Below are 13,612 nucleotides of genomic sequence, written 5' to 3'. Positions count from 1 at the left end.
ACTAAGAAGATGCCTCATGAGTTTTAAGGACGGGGGGCGGGGGTGTGTGCACGGCGTACTCCAAGAATCACTGCCTGCCCGCTTCGGCATTCAAAGCACACAAAAGCTCGGCTGTAAAAGTGAATCTTGTCACAAAGAGGGCCGACTTTCTCCCGGCACGACGCGTGACAGCCACCCTCTCTTCGCATCTGCCCTTTTCTTGCTCCGAGTGTCGCCTCGCCGCAATTTCCTGGATATTTGATGTCAGCTGCGAACGCGCCCGCTCCCTTGCTGCTTTTTGTCCCCCAGCGACAATGATTTGATTTCAACCTGTCCCGTTGTGTGGGACGTTGGCAGGTGGTGACGTACGCACGGCCTGATTGGTGTCTGGTGTCATTAAGAACTGGCACGTGGGTACGCCTTACGCAATGTCACGCTCAGAACGTCCCTTGGGCGGAGGCTAGCCGCAATAAAAAAAAAAAAGAAAAATACACATTAATGACTGCGACGTGAGATTTTTTTTTTTCAGTCTTTAATGCAAACGGTGTTGTAGTCGAGTATTGGATTGAAACTGCTTTAATTGGATGGCTTTGCCTCCTCTTATTAGCTGAGCCAAAATTGTTGTTTGAAAAACGTAGTTCCAAAGCTAGCTAACGTACGTTGGGCTAACCTTCGCAAACGCTAACGTACGTTGGGCTAACCTTCGCAAACACTAACGATAATATTTTTGGCGGATTAAACTGTCAAGTTAAAGTTGCGATGTTTTCCTGAGAGTTTTTCGTAGCTCTCGACTGCGACTTTTTCTTGATCATGATGACAGGCTTTCTTTCCTTGCTAATGGAATGACTTCCCACAATGTCCAAGGTCACGACGGTCGATTGGTCTCGGAAATGCCACCCGACGCGATTCCGCAGCCCGAATATCTCAGTGTAATATCTGCAGTCGCTCTCTATTAAAGTTATCCGGGCAATTTGGAGAGGCGAAGGCTGATTAATGGGCCTCATCATTGGCCAGAAACGCTTGTTGGCTTTGGAGAGAGAGATTTTTTTTTTTTTTTCTCATTGGGCTCATGCGTTCATCACGGATGGCTGTGAGACGTACTCTGAATGTCAAATATTTCAACATAAACACTCACTTCAAGTGCATTGGGTCGTCATCACCCCGCCATGATTCGAGATGCTTTTCCTCTCGATGGCGTGCCGGAGCCTCGCTCAGCCGTCTTGGGGCGGTTCAAGTTATTTGCCTTTCAAATGGACTCTTTGGGGTCCTCCTGGAAAACAAAACATTTTAAATGCAATTTGGATATGATTCTCCACTTTCTGATATTGAAAATCTTTTTTTTTTCCTGCATAATTCCTAATGCGACTTGTCACATTGATCCGTTGTACAAAACTCCGCTGGATGATTTTTAATTTTTAGATTGACTTGCAAAGACGTCTGGTTCATATTAACATATCCGTCACGTCGACAGCATTGAGCTTTCTTTTATGAAGTTCATTGTGGTGTCCGTTGCGGCGTGACTTTTTCATCGCTCTCGCCGATGCCAAAATAACCGCATTATCAACACGTAGGGGGGGGGCGGCTGGAAGGAGACAATGGCTTCTGCCATTATCGCCATGGCAACATAAGATGGTTTATTACGCCACTCTGAGAGCTTCGGCTCGCTCTCGTTACGAGGAGAGGCGCTCGTTCAGATTGTGTAGCCTGCAAAATGGGAAAACGGCGGCGGGAAAGAGCACGGGAGATCTCGTGCCTCAGATGAGATGTGGCGAGTCTCTCCAAATAAACTCAATCTGTCGCCGAAACAACGGCTTCGGGCTGTTCTCAAAGCGGCCCGCTTGCACTCCGAGGTGGCGTTATCGCAGCTTTGAGGAGATTGGTGGCCGGCCGGGCCCGCGGCGGCCCGACTTTCAGGTGGAGCGAACGCAGGATTTGGCGGCTATTGCCGTTCATGGACGTCCAGATTCAAGAAAAAAGAAAAAAAAATTTCCCCAAAATACTCATTTTTCATACAAATGTTTTGTCTTACAAAGTTAAATACAACTGAACTGAAGTACTCTACTGGATTTTTCCCAATTTGAACGTTCGCATGATGCTTAAATATTGGAAAATATAAAACGGTGCTTCCCTCAATGCAAATGTGTTGGCCATAAAATTGGAATCAAAGCCGACGTTCAAGTTGACGCCTTCGTCTGCACCAGGACGGCGCGCGTCGGAAATGAAAATCCAATCATTCACTAACCAATCATGAATTTTGGAAGCCGCTCTTCATGACCTGCCGTGATGAACGCCGCACGCGACCGGCCCTCATTTGTCGCCGCTCAGAATGCGCAAAGCAGCCGGCAAAGCAAATACAATTGCCAGGAAAAATGATTTCGCAAGAGTCGGCGTCGGACGCGCGTCCTTCTTGGAAAGTGATTTTGCTTTCCAGCTTTTCCGCGAAACTTACCACCGACGAGTCTCGCATGTTTAACCAAGTGCTATTTGCGCTAGCTACTAGCTTGGAGCTAGCTTCCGTTTCGTCCCAGCAAATCTTGTCGTACCATTTTTATGCTGTGAATCTTTGCATTTTAGCTTAATGGAGATCAAAATTGTCCCAAAATAACACAGATTTTTTTTTTTCATTATTATTGGGGAGTTTCAATCATTTTCTGTTAATGTCGCGTGAATTGACATTAATTGACATTCTCAATTGACATTAATGTGCTTTTGAAAGTTGCTGAGATGCGTTTCCATTGAATGGATGTCACCGCCACTTTTATTTTACTGTCGGCGTGGCACAAAATGACCGAATGTGAAGTGAAAAGCACGTTTATGTCTCACCTCTCGAAGGGAAATGAAGGAAGGTGTTTTCTCATTTCATGAGGCAAACGTCTCGCCGTCAAAGTGCGCGGGCGGGCGACCATCAGGGTCCATTTAACAGCCAAGTGTCGTTTGTCTTTTGCCCCGCTTTCTTTCGGTGCTTCGGAACAATTTTAAATTTCCATGTCAAATACAATGACAGTTGTGCAAATTCAAGAAGCTCCAAATTTCCGTAAGATGAGTTGCCTGATGTTTACTGTTTGTATGTTTTCTTCAATGATGCCATTGTGAGGCTTCCCACACTTCAGCCTACACGCGCGTTAATATTCATGAGCGCCTCTTGTTTTATGGCCTTTATCTATTCGTAGCGGCACATGTTGAGAATCTTACAATGTATGCATGAAATAACAGTTGGGATTGGGCTCATGTTTGCTTTTCGACTTATTGCTTAGTTGTTAGAATGTTGGGCGCCTCAACAAAACTGGGAACGCTGTTTGCAGGAAGTCTTGACAAATGAAATGTGAAATCGTCACAAGTTTTTTTTTTTTTTTTTTGCCTGTGCCATCAAATGTTGCCGTCTGACTCGGCGTTGACCTTTTGGAGAACCCCAACGAGCCCGAAATCTCACGATTTTGGCCAAATTGGAAACGCGCCTCCCCAAAACTCTCGCTGGTGCCCTCTGCAAAGTTTGAAACGTTTGCCTGCACCTTCTGATGTCGTCGTTGCACGATCGATGATCGCTTGGAAGATTGCTAATGAAAAATAATTATTTATTTTTTTTAATTGAATGTTATTTATTTTGTTGAGATTCAACTCTCGAAGCGTGCACGACTTGTATCTGTCACGACAGGATGCAGGAAGGCGGCCATTTTGTGTTAAAGCAGACAAATAGGCATTGGAGGAATTCCCAATTGGAAGCAAAAAAAAAAGGAAGTATCCTTGGCAGATGGATGGCTTCACCTTGAAAACAAATTTTGATGTCCCTGGTGTTTTGTGACAGTTGTTTTATTTTTCCGTGTAACTTTTTCCAGTTGACTTTTCTCACTTTGCTGGAGTTGTTCATTTATTTTCTTTTTTGGGCGCGTGTAGGCGTGAAGCGGCGCTTCAGTGACAGGAGTTGCGAGCTGACGAAACGTCAACATTTTGGCCCAGTCCATCCGTTCGCTAAAGTTTTTTTTTCTCCGAGCTATTCACATTAATTTTTTTCCTCACGCGATGAGCAAGATTCGGAGTTCCTCGAAAGAGAACGCTCAGATGTTTTGTAGCAGATGATAGCGATTAACGCTGCTTTTTTTGCTTCAGGAGGGGACACGTGACAATTTGGTGTTCTACATGCCGTTCGCATGGGAACGTCTGATTTAACTTGCGCCAAACGTCATCCCCAAAAGCAAGCCTGAAGGAGGGCTCGAGAAGAATTTGGTCTCTTCGACATTGGAATGGCAATTTAACACCGAGTAGCGAGTGAAACTGTTTAGTTTGATAGCAAAGTGGCTGCGGTAATAATCTGCTTGAAGCCTCCTTTTTTTTTTTTTTTTTTTTTTAAGAGCTGTCAGCGCTACTGCAGCAACATTTTCTGCACACAAATGGCTCCCTCCAACATTATTTGCAGACGATATTTGCACAACGCGATGCAAAAATGACAACAAGGATGAGAAATGTCACAATTGTGTGCGGGAGAATGAGATGATACATTTTTTGTGTCTGAATTAATCGCTGCCTTTGTGAGCACGACAGCATCTGAGGTCTTTTTTTTTTTTTTTTCCAGGCTTCTGATTTGCGAAAGTGAAGTTTTTTAAATTTTTTTTGTGTGGCCATAAAATAATTGCTCTATTGTGGGCATTTGTTTTTGCTTTTAACCTTGGTCCACTTTCCATGAGACGCATGCGGCGATGATACGTTATTAATTCGGATCCTCTGCAAGGTTCCACAAGGGAAACGGTGTCAGGGCGAAACTTGCAGCAGTCGTGTTGGTGGTGCCGCTGAAGCTGCAGGCGAACACTATTAGGAGGTTTGGCCGAGCAGTAAATTGGCCTTGTGATAAATGGCCGCAAATGTGGTCCTTTAACATTTTACCGCTCTCTTCTTTTTTTACAGTACACAATAAAGTCTCCCCAAGGGTAGGACAGCCTGTTTTTTATTTATTTATTTATTTCCCCCACTTTCTAAAATGGCTAACGCATTCCCAGATCAGCCCCAGGAAAGTTTTGTTGGCCACTGGAGCATTTACGGGGAATTGATCCGGGCCAGAAAAGTGCCACGGGCTGTCCGTTTTTAAATGGAATTTCCCAGAATGCTGTGGGTGAAGCTTTGCTAATATAGGAGGGCGAGTGCTGCTTTTTCATGTTGCTGCTCTACAAGCACATGAAACATGAACAACAAGTGTGCCATTTTTCTCTCTCTCTTTGCGGCGCAGTTCAGAGTGTGCAAAAAGTCAGCTGCCTTCGACTCTGCACGCAAACGCCACGCAGCTCCGTCACGTCTTGCCGATAGGCTCTTGCCACCAGTTGAATCTCATTTGAAATGGAATCAGTGCAGCAACTTTTTTTTATGTGAAATACAACAGGCTGTGAGTGTGTGGATGACAGGCATTGTTTGGTTGGCGATTTGGAAACAGACAGATGGGCCAAGATATTTGAAGATTCGGGCTAGGGAAAAAAAAAAAAAAGGAAATTGCTTGAGTTACCAAACGCTGACGTGTGTGTGTATAAAGTATTGTTATGAAATGTTGCAGGAACTTACCATCAACACAACTCCGCCCCAAGTTTTGTTCCATCATTCATTTAATACAAAAAAAACAATCATGGATTTATTTATTACAGTCATTCAGTCAAATGCAAAATAAAGTTATTCTTATTTTTTAATTGTGTGAATATTAGAAAATTCTGAATGATTAGAATAATTTGTGGCAAAATGTTTGCCCCCCCGCCAAAAAAAAAAAAATCTTTCTCTTTTATCACTGTTGCGTCAATTTATACTTTGTGAATTCACAAATAATCACATGAATAAAAAGAAAACATAAAAGCCAGCTTACATTTTCTTCTATTTGACAAATAAAACAACCTAACAGGAGGCATTATTAATTCACCAAATGTCGACGTAAACAAATGCCAAATGAGTGCAGCATTTCCGAAGTAAAATATTCTTGTGAGACTCGGGGGATGTCAAATAAAATCAGTTAATTTCTTCCTAAAAGAACAAACGTAGAAATCCAGCAGGAAGATCAAATCTTGATACAGCCCCCCCAACCCCCCCCTGCCATGTGAAGCGTGTTCCACGCTGCTCCACTCGCTCGTTGCCACAGGCAACCGTTCACGAGTCAAAAACACGACAGAGATGCTGCTGGTTTTGTGCGCGTGCGGCGTGATTGGATTTCTTTTTGGTGGATTTATCCCACATTAGGAAAAAAAAAACATTTTGGTCTTGCCGTTCAAATCAGCAAGCAAATGTTTTATTTTCTCCGTGTTTGGCTTCCCACGGTGATAATGGTCGCTTCCGTGTTTCCGGGCCTGTCGCCATCTGAGTCACTTTAGCCAGCGGAGCGCCCCAACTATTATTTGAAGATAGATTGACATAATTGTGCCTTCCTTTTTAATGACGCATACGTTTAACGACCGCGGTGTCGGTTCTGAAAAAGTTCAACCCGTCGTCTTCCTGGAAGCTGAAATGAATACTTGCGCTACTCGCGTCTACTTTCAAACCTACCCAACAACCGTAAATATAATATATAATATTCACCTCATGCTAACTCCCCTTATCTTACCTTACCTTACGTTATCTACCCCCGCTCACCCGGAGCTCGCTCGGTTGACGCTAAAGTCGGGTTTTTTTTCATCATTCAAAAGTAGTCCCGTGAGCACCATCGTTCCCTCGCCCTCGCTTCTTATTTCCAAAAGTTCCGAACGGAGTTGTTTGGAACATGGTAGACATCTGTCGCGCAAACTTCAAACGTGACTTTGGAGGCGCCCGTTGTGGCTCGCGTTTGTCAATCAAGTCAGGAGAAGAACGGCGCGGCGGTGGTGATTGATCGGGAGGTCCATCTCATCTCAGACCTCTGAATGTTTTCTCCCGGCGGAGTCATGGCTTATAAGGCCATGAATCCCTTTCAATTGTTTTTCTCGCCACCATCAGAAGACGGGGCGAGGGGGCTCCTTTGCCGTCGCGTTTTAATAAGACGGATGAGATTGAAAGCCATGTGAGGGCCAGACAAATAATCAGAGCGCGGGCGGGCTCCCCGGCCGGCCGACCGGGGGCCGTATGGCAAATGAATCAATTGACTATTAGCGTCTGGAGACGGCCGAGCGACGCTGTCCTGTCGCGTCTCCTCGGGCGCCGTGAAGCTTTTGTTGTTAATGGCGCAATCCGTCAAAGGCGGACGTTACGACTGGTCGTGTTTCATGGCAATTGCATCACTGAGGCTAAAAAAAAAAAAAATAATACAATCACAAGTGATCTGTTTGTGTGCCAGAATGCGACACTAACTCAAAGGACTTTGCAGACGCGGCGCTATGTCGCATTTATATCATACCCGTCAAGCAGTCTGACTGACTTTCTACTGCATATTATCTTTCTGAAAACCAATCTACCATACGCAACCGACCTGCACTAACTTCATCGCATCCGCTTACGTACGCATGCTTACCTTACCTCATCTACTCTTACCTTAGTCCCAAAAACCTCTACGGTTTTGTCTGGCGATGTATTTTTCCACAAAATCATTCCAGCCGGCTTCATTTTTAAGATGTTGTCGAAAAAAACTTCCCCGGTCACGTCAGTAATTCCGCTTTGACCGTCTCACGTGCTGGTCGAGTTCAGTTTTTTTTTTCTTCGTCTGGCCGCGATCAGACTTTGCATCGAACTCGTGAAACGAGCGGGCCCACCCGAGCGTTTCCCGCTGAGCCGATTCGGTTTATCTGCGACGAGCGCTAGCATTTGTCAACAAACGCAGCCCGTCGCCCCGGCCGGCCAGCTGAGCGGGAAGATAAAGCGTCCGCCTCGGCAGGAAGCAAATGGAGCAAAGGAAGCGTCCCGGTTTTGGTTCTTACGCTCGTGCATACCAAGCGCGATAAGAGAAATTGTGTTTTTGTGAATGCGCAGTCGGCCAGGGAGATGCCATCACAAGTTCGGGCTGCAAACTTTTACGCCTGTCTGAAGATCCAGTCTGGCCACAGGAAACAGTTTATCTTACCTTACCTTACCTTACCTAGCGACCGACCAATCTCTAGCCACCCTAACGACAAGCTTGACTTTTCCGTCACGCTTTTGCTCCCTACGACTTTTAGCTTTGTCGGGTCGCCGCAGCGAGTAATTGACACATTTGTTTCTCCTTTCCTGATGCAATTGTTTTGAACTTCCGTCTTCGAAGTCATCGGTGCTCACATTCCTTTCCCAAGAGAAACTAAAGTTGAAACGATACCACCCCTTAATCGGTCAATGACTCGGCTAGTCTGCATTCCTTGCATTTTCCTGGCGCTTCATCATAAAAATGATGAATGCAAATGTTGTGAAGCACCTCCGCTGTAGTTTTTAATTATTTCTTTTTTTTTTTCTTTTACACAAAAGTGCCCTTGAAAGTCTAAATTTGTCAACGAGGGCGACAACGCCACCAAAGCACTTCCTCATTATTTGCCGGCGGGAGTGATGCCAAGAAGCGGACACATTTTTGGCTGTCATTGAAGAGAGGCAGTCATTTATTTATTACGACGGGCCGCCTCGCTTGACACGTAAACGAGCTTCTCATTAGAAGCGGGCGGGCGGCTTTGAACTAAAAAAGCTTCCCAAAAATGACCCGTTGTTTTTGAAGTGATTTTAACGCCAGCTGATCGCTTGAACAACACCCACTTGACTTCCATGAAATGAGACCAAATTAGCTTTGTTCTTTTTAAATTGCGCACGTTTGAAGGTTGAAAGCAACGAATAGGACTTTAAATCATGTAAGTGCTTGTTTAAGAATAAAAAAAAACTAAACCCAGTGCGAGCGGGGCGGGGGCGCGCATCCAGAATGTCCGCATACTTTTCCCACCGGCGGTCGTTAGAAATCGCTTGCTAGGGCACTTTTGTCGTTTTCGCGACATTAACGGCGTGAACGTAAACACAATCGAGTTCTCTCTCCTGTCAATAAGGTCTCCCTGCCGAAAATACAATTTCAAGGTCTGTTTGACGCATAGCGGAGCAATGACGCGTTGTATTTAAAAGATAACACACTTTGCGCTGTTCTTCATCGCTTCGGGAGGACAAGCGGCGATAATTCTGACGCGACCACTTGTGCGTAAACATTATCAAGGCACGAATAACATATTAACACGACATCTTGTGAATTGGACAAGGTAACGCACGAACCAACACGAAACGACGAGTGAGCCAGCCAAGTGAAGAAGATGTTTTTAGCGTGCTAGTTGCCAAAAGTCGCAAGTTAGCATCATTCAAGTGGTGTGATCAGAATCGTGGTAATAATGTTTTGATTGGAACACAAATGGTGGAGCATCTCAGAGAGCAAAACGCTTGCAGGCATTTGTCGTCGCGAAGCACCTTCGGCCGCCGCCGTGACGTTGCAACACAGACGTTACCTTTTGTCATTCCGGCAAAAGCCGCGCGCCGTGCGCCGCGCTCGCTTTTAGTTTGTCAGCTTGGCAGGGCGGCGACAATTTGTCACGTTGAATTGTCGGCAAGCTTGTCTGATTGAGTGGCCCGTGCGGCGAGGGGGAGGCCGCTGGCGGGATTACGACGGATGAAATAGTGCGGACAAAGCGAGGACGCAATTAGACGGTACGGAACGCTCAGACGCCTTTTGTGCTGCCCCGGCCTGCCCTTTGCCAAAACTGGACTGACAAGCGAGGACGCGTGTTGAGATTCCACATATTATCCGAATCCACGGGGGGGGCTTGACTTCAAAATGTCTTTCCATCATCAAATTGATTTTCCTCATTGAAATGAAACGACAAAAACTTCAAATAACTTGCAGCGCTTTTTTTTTTTTAACAAATTTTGGTATTTTAGTTTAAAAGTGTAAAAAAAAAAAAAATCCTCCTGTGTTGACGTGGCTACATTTCAAGTTGTAACTACTCTTCCGTGTCGTGTTCACGCCAAAGAATTCTATTTGAGGTATTCCAGCGTTTGTGGACAATCTGTACTTGAATCCCCTCTAATGCCGAATCTCAGCGCACATCTGAACGCGAAAGTGGCTTTAACTTGAGTTTATTTCAGGCGCTCTCAGGCAAAACACACTCGCAGGTGCGCTCGGGAAACTGCACTCCCACGCACCCCCGTGGGTGCGCCGTCGCCCGCGCAAACGCAATTAATCTGCCACTACGTCCTTCCGGGCCCGCTTAGTCACGCCGACTCGTTCGGCCCCCAAAAGAGTCGCGTCGTGTTAATATTTCAGCCGCCTGTCGCCTCGGCGCTGCCTTTCCTTTTCCGTCAGAAGGAAACGGGATGTTCGCGTTTGTCATCCACCGCCAGCCCCAAAAATGGCCGTCCGACCGGTCCGCCCTCGGGACGGACGGCCCAGCCCGGCGTATTTGGAGCTTTTGAGCATTTGACAAAATTGGAAAAAGTAAAAACAGAAGTTTTAGTTTGGTCGCGTTTGTCGACTTCAGCGGTGGTAGATTTCCGAGTTCCACTTTTCGTCAATTGGCTCCAACTCAACAAAACGGCAGCTTGTTCTTGACTTAATGGGAAACCTTTCACAAATCGTGGCGGCGCCGCTCACAACGTTGATAAAAAGACCCACATCGTAATTTGATTCATCTCCTTTGATGCGTCTCGACGATGTGAGCGACACACAGTAAATATTTTTAATAATTCAAAATGCTTGCGGAACGCGGGGGAGAGCTGATAGAGTCGTCTCAAGAATGACAAATTCACTCAGTTGCCCCCCAAAAAACAAAAAAACAAAAACGGGGAGAGCTCTCTCCTCGCTAAGTAGGTTTGATGTTGTGAAAAATGCATGCTCGGGTTATTATGAAGTGCCGCGCCGCTCGCATCCAAGGAGCAATATTTCATGATTAAGTCGTCTAATGGCTGCCTTTAAGGAGCAAAGTCATTATTTATTATACACGCTGCTCTTTGCGAAGCAGTCCGACTCGCAGCGTGCTCGCTTCATTTCACCGTCGGGCCAATCGGATTCAAAGTGGCGGCCGGTCTGCATCTGGCGCCAGAGTCGGTCTGATTGCGCTGCGGGAGGCCCCCCCCCCCCCAACTCGATAAGAGACCGGAGAGCCGATTGCTCCGATTGCAGCGCCCTGTTGGCTGCTCCAGCGATGCGGAGCCCACTGCGGGTCAGAACGAAGAACCGCCTCAAACGCAATTAAAACTGAAGGCAGACATGAACGGGTTGTTTCAGAAAGTGGGAGGGGCCTCAGGTTGAGGACTCACAGAGGAAATGGGGGCGTCACAATTGTCTTGTTCGTGTGCTTCGAATTTGCTCGCAATTGGTGTGAAGGCACTTGCAAAATTGGCCGCTTCACAAAACGAGGTGCATGGCCACTCCATATTTCCAAACTTTTGAACTGCTGCCATGCGTCTTTCGTCCAAGGCTTGGAAATGACCCAAAATGGCCACTTGAGAGCAAAATGGCAGGCCGCCTGCATCTTTTTACAAAAGGCTTCTTGAGACGTTTTGGTGGGGTTTCCCTTGATGGAAAATACGATCAAATTTCATGTCGCCGAGGGAAAGCGGCAGCGGGCGAGGGCTGAATTTTCTTTCAATTGGCCAGTGACTCTTTTTGGGCATGGGTGCTTGAGACTTTTTTGGTGCAGTTCCTCCTGATAGCTCAGTTGACTAACATGAAGTCAAACTAGCTTGGTGACCAACTAAATTCGAACCTCAAGCCTGCAAAGGGCAAAATTCACCCCAAAATGGCCGCTTGCGAGATCTTTTCAGGTTTGGCTGCCAGAGAATTTTTGTGGGTCAAATCAAAATCAAAACCAAATTTCAGGCACGTGAAAAGAAATTGTTTTTTGTTTTTTTTTTTAATTCCTGTTTTGGGGAAAGCCGTGATTTTTTTTTTTTGGGGCTTCAGAAGAATGACGACGCAGAAGCAAAAGCTTTTCAGGAAAATGCATTGCGCCGTAGGACACCCGAATAATTAAGGTTGTCTTTTGTTGCTTTGTTGGCTCCGTAGGCCATGACGACTTCTGATCTCGGCGCACCCGCAGCCTCCCCCGGGCTTGTTATCGAGCTAATTGGCGTCGCTCGGTTTGTTGGCTGCGCAGCGACCGACAGTCATTTCGAGGCTTCGGATTTGCCTCAGGCCAAAGCTTTTAATGGCATGCGGAGGACTTGCGAACACTTTTGGGGTCGAATGCGAAACGTCACGGCTCTTCACGTCGTCATAATCATTTTTTTTCCCATTTCACCATGCTTTCCTCTGATTTTTTTTTTTTTTTTTTGCTTAAAGGGAGGCTTCACTGATGTTAAAATTGGCACTTATATAATCAGTTTGCATGTTAAAATGACATCAAGACTGAAATGCTCCCCCTAAAAGACTCTGTCGTGATTCTCCGTTGACACAGGCAGAAGCGGACAAGAGCAAGAATGCGCACACGAACCCCGACTGGTTTAGCGACGCTAAAGTCGTGTCAACTCGAAGGAGGCAGACGGCGGCAGACAGCGGCCGGTAGGTGGGTGTCTTTACCCAGAAAAAATAAATAAATAAATGGATAAAATATATATATTAACTGAGCTTTGACACACCACAACATTTAGAAAATAAAACATAAACAAGGTTTATTAATTTTTTTTTTTTTCAAGTTCGGCGAGCCGGATTGAAACGTTTAATGGGCCGCATGTGGCCCCCGGGCCGTAGTTTGCCTTTAAAGCAAACTAGAAGGGAGTTGATAGAAGAAATACTTGGCCTTGACAGTCCAGCACAATTCAAGCTCAGCGCATGCCAATGAAGCCGTAACATTTTGGAAGGAATCCCCTCGTTCACTCGGTGGTCAGCAGTCCGCGCGAGCAATGTTTTCGTCTTATCTCGGGCCCTGAATCGTGCGAAGCTAAAGGCAAATGCGCCGACACGGGACACGCGAAAGGTTATGAATATCATTACGCTCCTCTGCAGACCGGCAAAGAAGTTGCTTCCGTCACGCTGGCGAATATGTCAGATCGGCTCCGCTCGCGCATTGTCCTCACGACAATCAGGCGATACGGCTCCGGCCACTTGTAACGCCGTAGATAACCAGATAGGCGAGCGGCACAATGGGAGGCGGTGCGAGATTAAGCCGCTCGCTGGAAACAGAAGAGCTCGTGACGGACGCTCGTGGCCTTTCATAAGCGAGACGCACAATGAGAAGGCCAAAGGAGTCATTTCGCTTCTCCAAACTTCCTCTTTTCATTTCCTGGCCTCCTTTTTTCTCGCCGGCGCTAAACGCGGCTGAAGTGCATCGTGCCATTCGCAGTCTGAGCACGACAGGCTCATAATGAGAGGCCGTCGAATCACAATGCCGAGAGGCCAGTGGAAAATATTGCGCATCGCCGGGTGTTGGCCCGATTCCGATATTGCCGTGCACTCTTCGCAAACGCTCTCGTTTTACATTTTTTTTTTCGACATTAATTAACCTCGCCTGTTCTCATATTTTTTCATCAACTTTCTAAAATGGGAAAGTAGCCATCGGTGTCATGGAAGTGTGCAATTCTGTATGTTGGGGAGGAGCTAAGTTTAGCCTGGGTTGTTAGTGGATCATACGGAGAGTCTCTCCTAGATGTGCACTTTTTCAAAAATAAAATTTTAAGCTTGTAATTTCAATATTTGCGTCAGAGTTTTTATAGTCACTTATTTCATGAAATAATTGGTTAATTTTATTTTGTTGTAAATAATACAATAATAAAATAATTG

The 13,612-nt window shown here is 46.0% G+C and overlaps 1 protein-coding gene across 2 annotated transcripts in view; it reads left to right on the top strand.

Moving 5' to 3' along the window:
- Nucleotides 1–13,612, top strand: part of tmx3b (thioredoxin related transmembrane protein 3b) — a 71,349-nt gene that overhangs the window by 28,247 nt on the left and 29,490 nt on the right. Inside the window, exon 16 of one of the 2 annotated variants that reach the window (XM_088282402.1) lies at nt 12,291–12,394. In XM_088282402.1, the coding sequence (XP_088138528.1) occupies nt 12,291–12,394 (104 nt within the window). Of the gene's footprint in view, nt 1–12,290; nt 12,399–13,612 lie in introns of both variants that reach the window. The other variant, XM_088282403.1, reaches the window with a different exon arrangement.

Source organism: Idiotropiscis lumnitzeri, chromosome 19 (assembly GCF_059441095.1).
Source record: "Idiotropiscis lumnitzeri isolate Australia: NSW breed Sydney's pygmy pipehorse chromosome 19, RoL_Ilum_1.0, whole genome shotgun sequence".
Taxonomy (NCBI): Eukaryota; Metazoa; Chordata; class Actinopteri; order Syngnathiformes; family Syngnathidae; genus Idiotropiscis; species Idiotropiscis lumnitzeri.
This window is presented reverse-complemented; position numbering and strand designations above follow the sequence as displayed.